Source organism: Rhinolophus ferrumequinum, chromosome 17 (assembly GCF_004115265.2).
Source record: "Rhinolophus ferrumequinum isolate MPI-CBG mRhiFer1 chromosome 17, mRhiFer1_v1.p, whole genome shotgun sequence".
In the NCBI taxonomy this organism is placed as follows: Eukaryota; Metazoa; Chordata; class Mammalia; order Chiroptera; family Rhinolophidae; genus Rhinolophus; species Rhinolophus ferrumequinum.
Window position 1 is genome coordinate 30548953 of NC_046300.1, and position 19817 is coordinate 30568769.

General features: G+C 44.7%; 1 protein-coding gene across 1 annotated transcript in view; it reads left to right on the forward strand.

Moving 5' to 3' along the window:
• RFTN1 (raftlin, lipid raft linker 1) overlaps positions 1-19817 on the forward strand; it is a 186843-nt gene that overhangs the window by 140477 nt on the left and 26549 nt on the right. The window contains exon 7 of the mRNA XM_033133101.1: positions 5768-5883. Within this exon, the coding sequence (XP_032988992.1) occupies positions 5768-5883 (116 nt within the window). The remainder of the gene's footprint in view (positions 1-5767; positions 5884-19817) is intronic.

A 19817-nucleotide genomic window follows, 5' to 3' on the forward strand; every position in this document is an offset into this window, starting at 1 on the left:
GACACTTAGGTTGTTTCCATGTCTTGGCTATTGTGAAAAATGTTTCAATGAACAGGGGGTGCACAAACCTCTTTGGGATAGTGATTCCATTTCCTTTGGATACATACCCAGAAGTGGAATTGCTGGATCATATGGTAGTTATATTTTTGTTTATTTCTTGAGGAACCTCCATACTGTTTTCTGTAGTGGCTGTACCAATTCTCATTCCCACCAACAGTGGACAAGAGTTCCCTTTTTTCCATAACTTCCCAACACTTATTGTCTCTTCTCTTTTTATGACAGCCATTCTAATATGTGTAAGGTGTGTCTCATTGTGGTTTTTTTTTTAAAACATAAACCATTCATGATTCTTTTTATTTATTTATTTTTTTAAGATTTTATTGGGGAAGGAGAACAGGACTTTATTGGGGAACAGTGTGTTCTTCCAGGACGTTTTTTTTTTTTTTTTTCCCCAAGTCAAGTTGTTGTCCTTTCAGGATAAGTTGTGGAGGGCGCAGCTCAGTTCCAGGTCCAGTTGCCATTTCTAGTTGCAGGGGGCACAGCCCACCATCCCTTGCGGGAGTCGAGGAATCGAACTGGTAACCTTGTGGTTGAGAGGACGTGCTCCAACCACCTGAGCCATCCGGGAGCTCAGCGTCAGCTCAGCGCAAGGTGCCATGTTCAATCTCAGTTGCAGGGGGCGGAGCCCACCATCCCTTGCGGGACTCGAGGAGTTGAACCGGCAACCTTGTGGTTGAGAGCCCACTGGCCCATGTGGGAATCGAACCAGCAGCCTTCGGAGTTAGGGGCATGGAGCTCTAACCGCCTGAGCCACCAGGCCGGCCCCTCATTGTGGTTTTGATTTGCAGTTTTGAACTTGATATGAATGGAATATGCCCTTGTCGTCTTTGGCCTGTTTCACTCATTATGTTTGTGAGATTCATCCACGTTTTCATATGTAAACGCAGATCATTTCTTCTCATTACTGCATACTATCCCTTGTGTCGCTAGATGTATATATAACGTAATCCATTTACAAGTCTATTTTTGGTTTTTGCCTCATGTAAGAAGGCATGGCATCTGCACAGAGTTGTTCCTAAAAAGAAGCCCAAAGGCCATCTCAATCTCACTGTGACTCATCTGAGATGTCACCCAAAACAACAAGGCAGGGAGGATGGTGTGGTGGTCACATAAGCTGGGGTAGGCGATAAACAGCCTAGGTCCCTAGTCTTGACGGGTGGCACATCGTCATGGTAGCTCAATAAATATGTTAGTTGTTGGAAGAGTATAGGCTTTGGGACCAAACAAACCACATTTGAGATCTGAATTGGCCCTTACCTTCCATTTGAACATGGACAAATGGTTTAACTACTTTAGCCTCCATTTTCTCACCCACGAAGAGGGAATGCTGAACTTTGGGGAGGATTCAATGAGAAACCATGAATTGTGCCTGAGTACCTCCCATCCAGGAAGCACTGAATCAGAGCATTTCTTCCCTGTCTAGTCAGTTAAATGGCACTGAACTTGCAGGCTAACCCTTACTATAACTGAAGAGGAATAATGTCTCCCCTAGATTATTCACCTCTTCAGATTGAGAATGCAGAAAGGCAGGCCAAGAGCAGCAGTGAGGGCTGGAAAAGATGGGGAAGGTGTCTTTTGATGTCAGCAGATGACTACAGCGTGATTGGGAAGCAACATGGCACCATCATCGGGGGTTAGTTGAATGGTGATTCTTTTGCAGTGGGGTTACAAGTTAGTATGACAGCACACGCAGTTCACGACATGGTCGTGCAGCTGGCACGTGCCATTCCTGAAATCACGGCGGTGCCATGAGCACCATGCAGTGTCTAATGGGGAGAAGAGGCTTTCAAAGAGCCAAGGATATGTCATGCGAGCTACCCCAGCATGGACCATTCAGTCCAGTCTACTTGGTTAAGAGGAGCACAGTAACATTTTTTCCTAGACCGTATACATTGACCCCCTGTCATGGTGTGCACAGTTACAAGCTAGACTTGGGAGAAGAATAGCACCTAGGGTGAGCCTGAAGGTTAGTTTGCTAGACGGAGTGTTAATGTCTCAGAGGCTACAGGGGAAGAGCAGTTGCCTCGTAGAATTTACCTCTTGGGATAATAGGGCAAATCTTCTTTTCCCACATCCTTCTTGTAAATCATAAGCTTGGAGTGTTAAGGTGGCCTTTTGCCAAAAGACCAGCATCAAATATTTATACAATACCAGAGCAAATAGCTTTCTGTGCACAGTAGGGAAGCTGCTTTACTTTTATAAAAATGCAGGGATAATGGAGTGTTTTCCATAGATGAAGGGCGATTTAACCTTTTAGATCAGGAGTCTTCACTCTAAGACCTATTTATACCCAGCTCGGTGCACATCACAGTGAGGCAGAGCCAGCAAGGCAGTGAGGAGACGGGCAGTGGACAAGGCCATCAAAACAAGGGGCTCTTTAAAAGCTCAGCTGTCTGCTTTCTGTGCTTCGTTGACTTTTTCGCTGTTACAGATGACCAAATTTTGACAGCCATTCTGAACTTGCTTTGGAGTTAAGTAGGTAGATCAGCACTCTGGCTTCAGGATAACAGAGCTGCGGGCCAAGAGGCTAGAAGGCAGACACTGGATGAGGCAGCTGGGAAATAAGAGCCTTGTTTGTTCCTGCTTCACACACCCCAAGACTGGCCATCCCGCTCCCCACTGACCACACAGCCCTCCTCCCAGGCCTGTGACTCGGGAGGAAGAAGAAACAGCCAGGCAGAGGGTGGGAAAGAAAGTCTGGAGGGGCTGCAGTGTCTTCTTCCCCCTTCTGGACCTCAACTCTGCTCTACTGTACTGTTGGCAGGCTAAATACCATCATATCATTGATGTCACATCGGGCACTCTAATACTTAAAGCACATGGCAAGCACAGTTAAAGGACCTGGAGGTGTTGCATTGAGGAGATCTGTGGTAGAGACTTCGGAAATTGGATACAACACAGCTTTATAGAAGTCTTGAGGATGAATTTGTGCTGTGCTGATGAGATCCTGAAGGAATCCATTGAGTTTCTTCTGATTCCAAGCATTCTCAGGTCGAGACTTGGGAAAGCTTTATTTGAAGGGGTCTGTAGCCCCCTACTGCAGCCCGGGCTCCAGCTGGACCAGAACTTTTCAAATGAGTTGAACTATGGTTGTCCTGGACCTCAAAATACTTGTCACGTGGTTCAGCTGAAGAGCAGTTCTGTTCTTCCCTAGTCACTTTTGTAAAATGTCTCATAGGAGGACATTGAACAAACACTTGGGGGAAGCTTTTTAGCACAGCAGATGAGAGTGGCAGCTCAAGACTTTTGCTAAGGCTGTTTGATGACAAATTCAAAGGATAGGAAATAATGAAGAACTGGAGCAGGGTGTTGATTAACCCACAGAGATCTTACTTGAAATGGAGTATTATCTTGTCAGATAGAAATAATATAAAGATAAGGCAGCTATGCTCCATGAATTATTCTAACAGCTATGGTTTGTTGAGCTGGTCAAGCCTGTCTGTCATTCTGGATTAATCAGGAATGACCCTAGGCTAAGCAAAGTACACTGGGCTCATGTTTCTTAGGTTTAGGTTGGGCACTGGATCAGGCAGCAATTGCTACAATAATGCTGTGTAACAAACCACTCCAGAGCTCAATGGCTTAAACCCGTAATCATTTATTCTCACATATTTGCAGAATGGCTGGAGCAGCTCTGTTGAAGCAGCTTTGCTGATCTCACTCAGCTGGGCTCATTCACAGGTCTGGGGGTCAGCTGATCTAGGCTAAGCTCCATTGGGGCAGCTCTGTTCCACCTGTATTTCATCTTCCTCGAACCATCTGGCTGGCTGGGACATGTCCTCCCAAAGTGGCCACAGAGACACAAGAGAGCAAGCCCAACCACACAAGTGCTTTTCAAGCCCCTGTTTGCATCATACCTGCTAATATCCCATTGGCTAAGCAAATCACATGATAAGCCACTAGTTGGCTGGTCTCCCCAATACTCTTACTCTTGACTTTTTTCTCATAATTCTGCTACCATTGAGAGAGAGAGAGATTGAGAGAGAGAAAGAGGAGTGAGAGAGAGAGAGAGAGGAGAGATAGTTAAGTAGCTGTTTTTCATGTCCTTTGCCCATTTCTAATTGTGTTTGAGTATTTTCAATGCTTGATTTGTAAAAAGCTTTTAATATGTAAAGAATGTTAAGCTTAGACATTTATTTTTTATTTTTCTTGTTGCAAATGATTTTCTCATTTTGGTAGTCTTTTGAGTTTGTTTATGAGGTCTTTGGAAAGACAGAAGCTAAAGATAGTTATGTATTTACATCTGTCAGCCCTTTCCTTTGTGACTTCTGGAAAATGCTGGCAGTCCCTGAACTCCAGTGTGATTCGGAGGACTTTCTGAATTCCTGTAAAAGAAGGTCACATTATTGTGTGAATTGTCCTTTTTAAATAAAAGTAGCATATCATTAAACATTTTATGTGTATTGCCATAACAAAATACCACCAATGGGTTAGCTTACACAATAGACATGGATTTTCTCATAGTTCATGATCAAGGTGCTCGCAAATTTGGTTTCTGGTGACACTTCTCATCCTGACTTGCAGAAGTCTACCTTCTGTCTGTATCCTCATAGGGCCTTTCTTCTGTGCAAGGAGGTCTGGTGTCTCTTCCTCTTCTTATAAGGACATCAGACCTAACAGATTAGGGCCCACCCTTACAACCTCATTTAACTTTAATTATCTCCCTAAAGGCCCTGTCTCCACATGCAGAAGGGTAGCGCTTCAACATACGTTTTAGGGAAGACAATTTGGTCCATAACAGTCTGCTTGAGCAGTGATTTGTAGAATAGAATCTAGGGACCAGGAGGAATTCTCTGTCCACCACCCCATTTCACAGATGAGCGACCAAGTCCCTAAAAGGGGTCATATCACTTCTTGTGGTAAATCATGAACCCAAACTATCTGCTTCTAAGTCCAGTCCTGTTTCCCACAATCTCTAATCTAAAGGAATCTAGGTCATTGGGAACTATTAACAAAAGGTGGGGTGAGGGGTGGGGGCTCAAAAGCTCCTCCCCCAATGTCTTGTGCAGGGGCAGGGACCCTGTTGTAATTTTCTTTATACCCTTGTTGCCCAGGACAGTCTTGAGTCATGCCGTGTGTGTAGTGTACCATTGTCGAGTTGTACAGAACTCAGAACTGGGTACACTGACTAAAGCAATGCCCAAGGAAGCGTTTTCAGTGGTAAATCGTTTGGGAAAACTCTCCCTTCCCCCAAATTCCGCCTCTTGACAAGAGCTGCCTGAAGTGTTGTCTGTACAGCAGCCCATATCATATGGAACTTCCAAGAATCGATTCATCTAGAATGCATCTGACAAGCTCAGATCTGGTGTGTTGTATCTATCTCCCCCTTTTCAAAAGAAACCTCTCACCTAAATATAGTTTTCTTCTAAAAACTGTCTCTAAATGACTGTGTTTTACCCTGAATAAGTTCTCCCCAGTGCATCCTGACGTGGGAGCATGAAAAGGAAGGTAAACGCATGAAATCATATGGTGATTGCTAACAATGAAATTTGGGCTCGTAAAATCAAGGATATTATTCAGAACGGCGAGGTAAATTAGTCTCATTCATTCTGATGGGGCTAGACGCTATGCCTGTGTGTGCCTTCTTTAATTAACATGCTGAAAAGATGTTCTGATTGGGATTATTAATGAATGCAGTGAAAATTTCTGCTGCTTGCAAGGCTTCTGCCACAGACGGTTTACAGAACCCTTTTTCTTTTTTCCACAGATTCCTTACATGGTTTGACAGATGGAGTATTCATCTTTGAAGCTGTTTCCACAGAAGATAGCAAAACCACGCAGGGCTATGATGCTATTGTTGTCGAACAATGGACGGTCCTGGAAGTAAGTGTGGGATTGGCAGGGGCGCTTCTTTTGTTCGGACGGCGATTGTTTTATTCACTTGCGGGCTCTGCCTGTGGCTGCGGCTCAGCTGTGGCTTTCCTCTGAAAGGCATTTTGACCTGGGTAGACCCTACAAGGACCCCTTTCGTCCTTTCATGCCTTTCATTTTGCAGCCCTGACTTGGGGAATGGGCCCCACATTTCCCTTTCTGTAGGGAAAACACAGTAAGTGTGCCGGACCTGCTGGTGGGAAAGATTCTTCTTTCATTAACCTGCATATAACTGAAAATTGTAAGTGACATAAATGAGGCAGACACACAGTTTGTGTCCTCCATGATAATAACAAGCAGCATCGTTATTGGAGCGTTATCCTATGGCTTCCTGTGCCAGGTATCCTGAGAAGAAATATATGCACACGTGCTCAGTCTTCACAATAAGCCTATGCGATAGGTAGCATGATTGCTCCTATTTTACAGATGACAAAACTGAGGCACAGAGAGGTTAGGTCCCTGGCCCAGCATTACACATTAAGTGCTGAAGGATGTCTTTGAGAAATGTGGACCCGTGAGGCCACCAAATTGCAGTCAGCAGAGGAATTCCTCAAGCCATGTTTCCTCTGGGACTTTGGAAGAGCTGATTTCTTTCTCACACTCTCTGGTGTGTACTTTAAAGATATTTCTCCAACTCTGGAAGCATGGGCTTTTTAAGCTCATCTCTTGTCCAACCAGCATCCTGAATATAAAGAGAGAATCAGTTTGAACATGAAGGACTGATTCCTGAAGGCCCTGGAAGAACACAGGGGTGGTGTCATTCTGAGGGGCCCCTGACAAACCCAGCTCTCTGTGTCAAAGTGAGACAGAGGTGGATGCAGCTGTTTGTAAGGGGTGTGGGATAACGGTACCACCAGACAGCAGGTGTTTGCCATGCCCTCAGTGCCCTTGGGAACTGCAGCCTGGAGGCGAGTCCCTCACCTGCTTGCTGGGGTGGGGTGCCCCAAGGGCACTGTTAGTCAGCCTTTAAGTCTGCAGCAGTGAAGTAGGGAGCAGGGCTTTGAGGGGCCTGCCTGTATGTGAGCAGTGATGGGAAATAACTGTTTGCAAGTGTGACAGCAACAGAAGACAAAGAAAAAGTCCTAATCAGAAACCGGAATTCTAAACACCACCATCCAAGGCAGCTGAGGGTCATGGCCAGGACTCCTGAGGACGTATGGAGTGAAGAATCAGATGATGACCTGGTTTGCGACCAGGCTCCACCACTTACTCCCACCTGACCTTGATCCCAGTGAGCCTTCACACGCTAACAGGAAATGGGGTGCAAAGAAAGTGAGGCTCAGTCTAAAATGCAAAGCAGTACACGGTGCAATGAGGGCAGGTCATGTCCCCTCTGGGGACCCTAAACTCACTCAGCTGTAAGATGGGGGCAGTGCTGGTCATCCAGCCCAGCGCTTGTCACACAATGAAGGCTCCTGGTGGTGGTGAAATACGAACTAACAGTGGTCACGGCTGAGGATCTTGAGGGTGTCTTTAAAACAGCCTGCATGCTTCAGCACTCGGCTTGCTCTGCAGTGCTTGGCTGTAACAGCAAGCCATGCACGGTTGCACCTGAAACAGTTGCATGTGCGGAAGCGTTTGGCAGGCCATAGGGACGTGAGTAAAATCTCTCCTTGTCTGGTCATCAGAATGGCTGTTATAGGAGGGCATTGTGGTTTTCCTCAAAAATGATGACGTGATGGCCATGATCCAACATCCTCTGAGAAACTGGTTCTCAAAGTGTGGTCCCAGGACCACAGCATCAATACCACCTGGGAAATTTACAAATGAAAATTCTTGGGCTCCACCTGGGTCTACTGAATGAGAAAGTCTGGGGATGGGACCCACTGATCTGTGTTTTCACAACCCCTCCAGGGGATTCAGATGCACAGTCAATTTTAAGAACCAATGTCTAAAAGAAGAGTACAGATGCCACTCTCACCCGGTGTCTGGGATGCTATTGGACGAAAGGAGTGATGGAAAGAGTACCCCAATGATTTGTATTTCTTTAGCCTTTGAAACTAACTGTGACCTGGATGGGTAACTGGAGTGAATGCATACTATATAAAATTTTTGTGGGAGGGGAATAAGCTTACAACCGTGAAAAAGTCCCTTGTCTTCTTAATGTAAGAGGTCAATTTTATGGGTTAAGACGTTAGATCAGAAAAGATGAACATTCATTCAGAAACTTTTCTTGGGTTTGCAGATTGACTTCCTTTCTTTTGTCAATTTTATTTCTTTCTCGGATGTTTGAACTTTTCCCTCTTGACCGCTTGTATGTTTGTGCATTAATCTATTTGGTGACACTAGCATTGGGTCGTGCTGTCCTTGCCCCTGTCACCACTCCCACCAACTCTCTCCCTCTCTCTCTATGACTTCTCTCCCTCCCTCTCTCTCCTGAGAAATGCTTTGGCTTTTCCCCAGGAATCCTTGGAAATGAAATAGAATTTATAGACCTGTGATAAGTCCGGTGGTGTGCACCAAGTTATAAAACCAATTCTATGCGTCTCTTCCCAACTCCATATTCAAGTGACAAATTCAGTCAGATTAGCAGCTTGAAATTGGCCATGGTGGAATTATTCCACCATGGAAGTTGGCAAACGCTAGAAATTATGGGGGTTTTTTTCCCCCTAGAGAGGCATTTGTAATTGGTTTCCAGCACAACACTGGATGGGCCTTTATTTCATCACATGTCAAATTATGTACAGGTTTGGTGGCATCTAGTTAGGCAGAAACAGATTTTCTTAATTTTCATGAGAGTGATGACAAGTGGATTCATGATTTCGATGTTGTTGTTCACCAGTTTTCCGTGCTCAAGTCTTCAGACTTGCTTCTGGTATGTGTGGAGTATCCCCAAATTTCCCACAGTGAAAGGAGACCACTCTCCCTTTTAGGAGCGTTAGCCTCTCAGTGGCGAAACAAGTTGCTCTTTGGAGCAAATTGTACCCCTCTGGGTTTCTCTTCCTCTTTGCAGCTGGTGTAGGCAGCCTTCAGGAGTCAGCTCTTAGGTCACCTCCTTCTGGAGGACTTCCAGTCTCCTTCCTCTGTGTTCCCATAGTTCTCTGCACATAAGCCTGTCAGAGCGCCTATTGCATTCACTTTTATTCGTTTATCCACTTTTCTCCCTTCACTCTTGAGTTTCTTGGCTGGAGATATTCATCTTTGTTCTCCAACTCACCCAGTAAATGCTTCCTGAATTAGGATGAAGGCTTTTTGGTTCAGCCCAAGGGTAGACCAACATTTCTCAAAATTGAGCTTGGATCAGAATCACTCAGAGAGCTTTTGAAAACTCAGATATCCAGGTTCTACCCCCCAGAGTTTCCTATTGACCCACTTTGAGGATCCTGCTTTAGAGGTTAGCTGGGTTACCGGCACAGCCCAGTGATGTCCAGTCCAGACCAGGTTTGCCCGTGACTCAGCTCTTTGAAAAGGTTCTGTCAGACCCTCCACTCTGACCCAGAGACAGCCCTTCTTCTGCATGCCCCTCCACGTGCTGCTTCAGCTCCCTCACTTGCCACCCTCAAGACCCAGCTATCTCCTTTTTTCCTCACCTTTTTGGCCTGTAGAAAAGGGCTTTCCTGTTCAGGCCCTGGGCAGGTCCCACTGGGCTTGTGGTTGACCCTGCTTTTCTGGCAACCACTGTGCTCCCGGGCCATCCCATGAGCTCTTGGACTCCAACCACAAAACATCTCTAACCTCTAACCGTCATTTTTCTTTTCTCACAGTTGGCACTGACTTGTCCCTTTCCTGCCTCTTTATTCCTGCATGTATTAATATTCTCAGCTCTGTGTGCTGATGTGCATTCCAGTTCAGGTACATCTTCCTCACTTCCTTTTCTCTCTGGCTCTTTCTCTCTCTCTCCACACACACACACTTCCACAAGAAAACCTACCTCACTCTTCACAGCTCTGCAAACAGTGCAATATGTTGGAAAGAGAATGTAGGTTCTAGTCTGGGCATGGTATGAATCCTGGCTCTCTTATTCCAGCTGAATGACTGAGTGTATACAAAATAAACCAACCCCGATTTGTTTTTCCATTTTTCAATTGTATAAATGGGGACACTGGTAACAACCTCTCAAAGTTAATGAAAATTAAGAGAGATACTATAGTAAAAAGTTGCAAATGTAGTACTTAGCGTATAATAAGTAAATACCACTTTCTTTTACCAAACACCTGGTGTCATCCATTAGAAGGATCCCCTCCCTATTGCCTTGATCTTGTTCTAAAAGAACAGAGGATGTTGGGCGAGGGAAAGTGCAGAGTCAAATATAAATAATGACGTTTTTCTCAGTTGGAAACCTATGGCCTAAAATTAAAGACAGTTGTGAGGAGGATAAAAGTCCATCGAAAGGGCATTTATAACTGTATTTTGTATACTTTTTTTTCAGTTTACAATCTAGAGTGTAAGCAGAATGGGTAATTCTATGAAAGGAAAGGGAAAACTACATGAGTAGGTAAAGAGTAAGAGACTGACAGACAGAGCCAGGGACCCTGTTTCCTCTGAGTCCACATATCCTTCAGCCTGACAGCCCAGCAGAGTTTGTGGGCACCGTTGGGGCCCCTGAAGTCATAGAGCCTTCTCCACCTCCATCCATCTCCCTGGAATGCCTTCACGTTCATCAGGGCTTCTCTTGACATGCGCTGCCAGAATTGAACAAAGCACGTGCAGCTGATGCCATTGGTAAGGTGGCCGGTCGGTTAATTGAAAAAGGTCAATTAAGAAGAGCCAAATAAAATCATATTCGTAGCTTACACATTTTATCTTAATGTAAAATATGTAACTACACATCCATTTGCCAATCTTTTTGAGTTTGGGGTCTGCTGACTGGATTTCCACTTCACCTTTCTGGTATAAACCACACCCAAAGTACACGGTCACCAACATAAAGTGTCTGTCAGTTTTTGAAAGTTTAGGAAAGAGATCTGACTGCAGAATCCTTCTGTTTTCATGATTTTCCCCCTAGTCTTTTCCATTTCTTCTCCCCTCTCTAATTCAGCCACAGTTCTTATTTTTAAATATGTCCTTTGTCAAGTCCCTTCAAAATATTCAGTTTAGTTTTCCTAGAAGCAACTTCTTTTGCATTTCCTATCAATTTAAATAATTTAAATTGACACATCATTATGATACTGGTTCTAACTGACCGAAACGGGTCTGGGAACGTGTGATATGCTCACTTGCTGGGATTGGAAGGGCATGATTATCCTGGAGAACAGCCTGCTCCCTGCAAGGACTTGGTCTCCCTGAAGGGGAGTTAGGCTTCTGCGGGTACAGCTGGAGATTGAATTGGCTTTGGGGTATTCATTACAGATGTCGTGATGTGCGGCGCTGCCTAGGCAGTTCTCTCCGTCCTCTACCTGTGTATTCCATCTGTTGTTGAACTGACTCCCAGCTCATCTCATCCTGTTAGTTGATGCCCGTTTTTCCAGCCTGTGGAGACATTTTTTTTATCATGTTAATATCATCCTACATTTGTGACGATCAACCCAGCTTTGGTTTCTCTGAAGGTTTCAGAGATAGGCTGGCTCCTGGCCCACCCAGTGTCACAACGACTGGATGGAGCACACGGTCCTTTGGCATGCTGTGGGAATCTCTTCTCTAGTCTCTAACACAAGGTTACAGATGGCCCTACTGTTCCACCTAACATGTCACCACCTTCTCCCAAAAGGGCTCATGAAAGGCTTGGTAAGATGCATTTCTGTGACTGAAATTTATTCTGGGCCGTACCTCCACACCCTGCCCATCCCATGACCTCGTCATAGGAGGCCTCCAACGTCATAGGAGGCCTCGGTTGTTGTTCATGAACTTCTGCAGGCTGTTGGGAAGCAATCTTTTGTTTCCAAGGGCCCCAACCATCTCTTTTAATTGTCCGCACTAGGATTTGCCAGGGAGTAACATCAATTTCTATGGTATCTAGAATTCACTACCTTCTGCTCTGACAAGGGAGCCAATATTTGTTCTTTTGAAACCATCTGGTATTTTTTTTCATTGCCACACTTTCTCCAAGATAATTGTTTTGGTTCTGCGATCATAGCCTTTTGTGCCAAAGGCGGCAGAAGTTCTTTGCCTTCTTCCTGTGATACAGAAGATTTTCCCGGGCGTGATCAATGCCATGCAAGGACCAGGGCTGAAGACCCAGCCTCTCCCAGGCTGTAACTCCACTCCTTTTCCAGCCCAGAGCACACATCACAGCACAGATGAGGTCTGCGAGGCGAGCAGGATATCCTTCGGTGTATCTAGTAGCTCTCTCGGTGCCTTCATTTTGATCAAATTCCTTGTGTCTCTCCTCAGCGTTGGTAGTTTCACACCTGTATGCTGAATGGTGTGGCTGAGCACTTTTTCCTTAAAATGCAATTCAATGGGGCTTGATGCATTTCAAATGTGAGGTTTGCTTTGGAGAGGAGGTTGCCAGCTTCTATTAAAAATTTTAAATGGCCACCCGACCCATGAGTCAGCCAGTTCACACCTCATGTCCATCTCTTCTAGAAAAACAAACACTTTTTCACAAGAATGCATGTCCAAAGACGTCATTTCGGTATCATTAGTAATAGAAAAAAAGGAAACAGTGTACATGTTCATCAATAGGGGAATGGTTACCTAAAGGATGGTACCTCCTTGTTATGGATGTATTCAGTCTGTATAAACTGACACGGAAGGAACTGCAGGAGATGTTAAGTGGAAAACAAGTTGCGAAATGATGGTGCGATGGTTAGTTTCATGTCAGTCTGGCTAGGCTATATGGTACCCAGATGTTTGGTCAAACACCAATCTAGATGCTGCACTGAAAGTATTTTTTAGGTGCAGTTAACCTTCAAATCAGCAGACTTTGAGGAAAGCAGTTACTAATGGTCCATAATGTGGCTGGGCCTCATGGAGTCAGGGAAGGCCTTAAGAGACCCTGCCCCGCAGACTTTGGTGCTGTTTCTCAGAAGAACCCTAATACAGATACAAACACTGTGATGCCATTAATGAGGGCAAAACACTTCACAAAACAACGTGACGTGGTTTCTATGGATATAATGTGTAAACGCAGAAAAAAGGCCTGGAAGGGCACCCATCAACCTGGTAATGGTAGTTACATGTGACTCGGAATGGAAGCGTGGAAGGTAGCTTTATCTATAATATTTTCATTTTCTATAGAGAAATATTCATTTTACCTGGGTAATTAAAATGTAATTTTTAAAAGATAACTAGTGATGTCCCACCGTGTTTTTTTTCTTTTCTTAGGCTTTAGATATATAGTTGACCCTTGAACAATGCGTGCGTTTAGGGGCATTGACCATCCATACAATCAAAAATCCGCATATAACTTAAGCTGGCCCTTCCCATACGCAGATTCCCAAACACGGGTCAAAAATGCAGTTGACCCTGAATAACATGGGTTTGCACTGCACAGGTCCACTGATACACTTATTTTCTCCTTGTAGAAAACAAAGTAAAATAGGAATTGTCTTCAGCATATTTGTCTTTGTACAATTTCTTGCTTTGAACATAATATTTAAAGGTGTGTGTGTGTGTGTGTGTGTGTGTGTGTGTGTGTGTGTATGTAGTCGTGTACACCTAAACTTATTGTAGGCTTAACCTTCTTTCTCCTGTCCTGGGTTCGCCTCACTTCTGTCACCATCCCGGGAGAATCAGGTACTTCCCGCTGTCCTTATAAATCCACGCTCATCAACTTCTGCAGACTCATTGATTTCCTTGGTTGCCTCCAGCTTTTATTCTAGAGTGACAGTTCCACCTGGAGCCAGCTTCCCTTTGGGCATTTCTTGCCACGAGGCCATATGGAACCTTCCCCTGAACTTTTGAGATCCTTTTGCCTCTTGTCCCTAGAAAGGGCCTCTGGTACTCTTTGGCTGTTAGGAACTTGGAGGAGGCCTTCACAAAACAATTTCTGAGTTTATACAGTCTGTGTTATCCAAGTAAGTCACTCCTTTTTCCAAAATGATATTGTATTTAAAAACAGTGACCTCAAAATCCTCTATCAGATCATTGAGTCCTGACTTCTGCTCTGAGTCTTTGACCCTGTGCTGGGGTCGTGGAGCCCTAGATGACTGCCTGTCCCTCTTGCATCTTTTTCAGATAGAATCTTCCCTCTCCTTTCTCCTTGGCAGCAGCTTGGATTGGGGTTCGTGAAACATCCTGTGGATTGTAGCAGTGGCAGGATGGAGATGATGGGCCAAAACCAGCCCGCTGGCTTCCCCATGGGGGTGGTGGCTGGCAGTTAGTGGAAAATTATGCAGAAGAAGAAATCATTTAAGGTGAAGGGGATTAGTGGGTACAAAACAGAGAATGCCCAGGGAATTGGGGAAACCCACAGGGTCAGATAGTAACCTGCTCTTTGCTGCCCTGGATTAAGAATGCAAAGGGGTGTTTACTGTGTTTACTGAAGCAAAGAATCTCCCAGTGGGAAGAAGACTTCCTGCAAAATACATAGCAAAGCATTCCATGCTGGATGGTATCCTGCCAACCAGAAGTGCCCTGGGAGAAAGTGGAGGCTGACCAGGGCCGGCTGGTCGCAGGGAACTCCAGCTCCGTGTTGACACTCAAGATGTGGACGTTTGTGCGACCCTCCTGTGGGTGGCAAGTGGCGGCAGAGGCAGACCAGAAGAGAAAGCACATCTAGTCACTTTTCCTCACAGAACATGTAGTAGATGTTGTCAGTATTCTTCTACCCGCGTGTGTTCCCTTCCAGCACCTGTGCGTCTCTCCCGACACCTGCCTCGGGGCTCCTGGAGCCCCCTTGCGCTCCGGCAAGGAGATCCAAAGAGCCTGGGTGTTTAGATGTCCCCAGGGTTGTCCTTATCCAAGACTAAGAAGGTATGGGTATGAAAGCCCAGCTCCCCGGCCTTAGGTCGGGACACTTCTGAGCACAACCTACCTTCCAGAACTCCTCATGGGGTGAGGCTGAGCTACTGTTCAGGGGATGTTGGGTAAACCCCGTCTGCTTGGCTGCTTCTGCTTTTTGTCCAGATGCCCCACCCCTCGCCAGGAGCACTGCTTTAATAAGTTACCTGCATGCAAATCCTCCTCTAAGGGTCTGCCTCTAGGGAACTTGGCCTAAGATAGGTTATTTCTTTTAAAAAATCCCAGGTAAGAATGCAAATTATGTTCCAAATTGGGGTAAAAATTAGTGTGGGTTTTGTAATAATGGTAACCAAGTTTTTACAGTCCAAAAGTATGTATGTTGAACAAGGAATCTTCCTCTTACCTCCGGCCTTCCTGTTCCCTAGTTCTCCTTCCCCAGAGGCATTTCCTCCCACAGATACACAGAGCTGGGTGCACTCTCATAGGCACATGTGTAGGAGGCTGAACAGTGACCCCAAAAGTCTCAGATTCTAAGCCTTGGACCTATGAATCTTACCTTATTTGGAAAAAGGATTCTTGCAGATGGAATTAAAGTTAGGAATCTTGACATGAGAGATTGTCCTGTATATATGGGTGGGTCCTAAAAATAATCACAGGTGTCCTTAGGAGGCAGAGGAAGATTTTACACACAGATAGATCTGAAGGTGATGTAAAGACAGATTAGAAAGAGATTTTGAAATGTGGCTCGAGTGATGCAGCCACAAGCCAAGGAAAGCTGGCGGCCACCACAAGGTGGAAGAAACAAGTAATGGATTCTTTCCTAGAGCCTCCAGGGGGAGCGCGACCCTGCTGACACCTTGATTTTGGCAGCTATACTGACTTTGAATTTCTGGCCTCCAGGATGTGAGAGAATACATTTCTATTGTTGTAAGCCACCAAGTTTGTGGTCACTTGTGGCAGCAGCCCGAGCAAACTGATACAACATGCATGGACGTAACTCCAGTGGAGCCCCGTGGCAGGGACTTGACAGCATCTCTGCATGGGAGGAGAATCTGGGGAGGACTCTGTGGTTGAGGCAGGAACCGGGGCTGGCAGAGAGTTGAAGGGGGTCTCATCAGAGAGCCGTGCATCCAGACAGTTGGCTCCGAAGTGATGTGTGTTTGGAGAGGTGGACTGGAATGGGGGAAAGCAGAAAGAAGCCTGGGAAAGAGGTCCCAAAGTGAGAGAACAGGGGTGGTGGCTGTGGGTATTAGAGTATTTTCTACTGTAAATAGCAGAATATCCAAGTAGAAGTGGTTTAAACAGTAGGGATTTTTCATCTCCTCTCACCAAGCAGGAAGTCTTGGAAGAAGGTGGCGTGGTTGCAGAGTCCGTTTTATCAACAGCTTACGGACATCATCGGGGACCCAGGTGCTGTCACCTTTCTGCATCAGGGACCCAGGTGTGTCCTCAGCTTGTCTGCCAGGTCGCTTCTCGTGATCCTAGGCCAAAGGTGGTTGCAGCAATTCCACGCATCTCATGAGAACATGACAGCTGGGAAGAACGGGGACCTTTCCTACCATGTGCCCTTTTTTTCATTAGCAAGTAAAACCTTTACCAGAAACTTCCAAGCAGAGTTTCTCTTACATCCCTTTGGCCAGGGCTGGTCACAGATCCACGTCACTGTCAAAGATCGTGGTTAGCTAGGGCTGGAGAGATTGTCAGCTAGGAAGGGGGAGCTGGGCTGCCAAGTGGCTGGTGACTTTGGCAACCAACAGTGTTTGCCACTGAGTGGGACTAGAAAGGCAGGGATGTTCCTAGAGATAGTTTAAAGAATACCTCTTTAACTTGGTGACAGCACAGATAATGGGATGATGAAAGGAAGGATTTGACTTTTAATCTCTATCTGTACTTTTTTTCTTCCACAAACTTCAAGGGTCCTGTTCTCTCAGACACCTACATTGCACTTCCTGTACAAAATTTTGTTATACAAGTGAGTTAGACCTTTTAAAAAATGTATTCAACAAATAAATACTGAGTTCCTACTGTGTGTCAGGCACTGTGAAAACATAATGAATGGAGGAAATTCGGGCAGGAAGGATTGATTCCTTTACCTGGAGGGAGGAGGGCAGTCATTAAAAATGAATGCCCGCCCCCTGGCCTTTCCACACCCATAAATAATTTCTCTTCATTGTCAAGTTTCCTGAGGGGTGGTGAAAGGCTCTAAATCGCCAGAAACCTAGGCGAGTGTGCATTCTGGTGAAGACCATGGAGCATGGTGAATTTAGAGCCTTACTGCAGAGAAGGAGAGGATGAAAGAAATCATCACATTTCAGAATCTTGTGATAAATGTGTTTTGTAAAAAAACAGTGTGCTTTAAAAACCTACAGTGAGTGCCACAGAATGGCAAGAGTGAGACAATGCTCAATGTGATAAGACGGGTTTGATCTTTAGGTTTGATTAATGTGTTTGTGATAGAACAGTGGGAGGTGGTTCTGTAAGAGCTTGAAACGCATGCCTAAACAATTAATCTTACAGTTTCTAGAGGTCAGAAGTCCAGGTGGGCGCAATAGGTCTTCTACCTGGAGTCTCACAAGGCCGAACCCAGGTGCTGGCAGGGCTGAATTCCGTATTGGAGGCTCTGGAGAAGAATCTACTCCAAAGCTCATTCAGGTTGTTGGCCAAATTCAGTTCTTTGTGGTTTAGGACGCCTTTGTTTCCTTGCTGGCAGCCAACCAGAACCTGGTCTTTGCTCCTAGGGACCGCCTGCACTCCTTCTCATGCTTCCCATGTGGCCCCCTATAAGAACTTTTTAAATGTATAGGTAGTCTAGTAGCCACTGATGGGAACAGCACAAATGGTTCTCCAAGAAGAACTTAGTGTGTTAAATCAGTAAGTACAGAGAGTTGAAGGGTGTTCTTGTAATTCAACGATCACTCATTGCCACTCCTTGGAATTTGTTCCTTTTGAAATTCACTTGGCCAAGAATTTTAGTTAAAGTAAATAAAAAGCAAGGGCCTATTTGTAGTTGAGCGGGTATACTCAGCAAGAATGTGGTTTAATTGGGCCAGTGATGCCATCCTGCACCTTATCCTGTTTCGTATCTTTCTCAGTAGCTTGTGTGAAGATTTAGACCTCTGAGAGCACTAAAGCTGGGAGGCCATCAGGATCTAAAGAACGTGAATACTCTTGGACTCCACAAGAACATTCCAGCTGGGCATGGGGGAAGAGGATCAGGGCAGGTTTGAGAGTGGGGCGTGGGGAAGAGTCTGGACAACCCACCCATGCCAATGTCAACAAGAAGAGCTATTTCTGAATCTGTTTTTACATGTTGGGTTTCTAAATTAGATTACAACTGATTGTGGAAAGTACCCCAGTACTTTTACTTTGAAAAAAAAAAAAGGACAAGAAACCTTGAAAATTTTTTATCTAATCTATCTTCTTCTTTGAGTAAATTTCCTTGACTTCTTAAACCCCTTCCAGTCACATTATCTATTAGTTTATCAATGCTGAAGCAACACCAGCCCAATAAAATATAACAGGGATACATTTAAGTATCAAAAAAAAACACATCAATTGCATTTAAGTTCAAAAGAGTCAATCATATAGACTGGAGAATACCTGATTTGAAAACAATCCTAATGAAAAAGAATTTAATACAGATTGACAATGTACCTACTACTACCCTCCAAATTCCCTGAGCTATGACAAAGTGAGGTTTTCTATATCACACCCTGTGTTACTTTGTCCCTCCATTTTCGTTGTCTCCTCCCCTCTGCTGAGTCCCTTCTCCACCTCAAGTCTTCACCTTTGAGATCCTTACCTTTTCTTTGTAGAATTCTCAGCTGAATTTGCTTTCCCTTCCTTTTGGCACTTATCACGTTCCACCTTACTTGAGAGCTATTCAGTTTTTTAAATTGCTATGCAAACTCCTTGAGTCAAGGACTAGCCATTCCTGATATTCATATTCCTTGGATCCAAATTAATTTCTTTCATGTTACAAATTTTCTACAAACATTGGTTGAATGAATATGGAACAATGTCAGTTTACTCCTACTTATAAAAGATAACTGGCCATATTGGTGAAAATGCACATAGGAGCTACTTATCCCTCTGTTCTTCAGTCTGGTATTGGCTGGCTTGGAGTCTTATGTCCCATCGCAACGACCATATTTGATGAGAAACACAGAAAGACTGTGGGGAGGAGGGTACAGAAGAGAGGGACAGCAATGGAGGATACATCAGCTGGAAATGGTTGAAAAAACAGTTGGGCATATTCGTCTTGGAGGAGGCAAAAACAAGGGCAATCAGGTAGCTGGCTCCATATCTTTGAAGGGCTGGTTTATCGTAAAGGAGAGAGGCTGATTGCAAGGGAAAATCTAGGTCGTTTTTGGAAAGCTCATGTGGAACCCTTCAGCGGTGGAAGATGCTGGAGCCTGTGGCTGTCAACCTCCAGGTCCAAGTGTGGTTCAAATGTTCAGTCATCTGATGTAGGTGGTCCTCCTGCTTTGGACAGGAAGTACTAGATCAGTGGTTCCCAAGCCATGATAATGCTCAGAATCACCTAGGAACTTATAAAAAATATACATTCCCAGGCACCACCCCTGGAGATTCTGTGTCAGTAGGTCTGGGAGTAGAAATTAGGGATCTGCATATAAAAAATTCAGCCAGCCCAAGAACCACAGAAATGGAGGACCACACCAATCCCTTCCAGCTTTAATAAGCTGGGATACATGGTTGGCACATTGCTTTTAAGTCAGTGGTCTCTTTGAGGCAGAATTCTTAAATATCCTTTTCAGCTGAGGTGGAAAGGGGGTGTTTCTTTGTGTATATCACTTGGCAAATTAGACTTAAGATGGGTCAGGAGCTGGTCTAATGAAACCAAGAGGTCTGTTCTTTTTATAATAGTGATGCATGGACAGTTCATCAAAATGTTAAACGTAGTTACTATACAACCCAGAAATTCCACTCATAGGCATACAGTTGACCCTTGAACAACATGGGTTTGAACTACATGGGTCCACTATAAATGTATTTTCTCTTCCTTTTGTTTTCTTAATATTTTCTTTTCTCTAGCTTATTTATAGTAAGAATACAGTATATAATACATATAACGTATATAA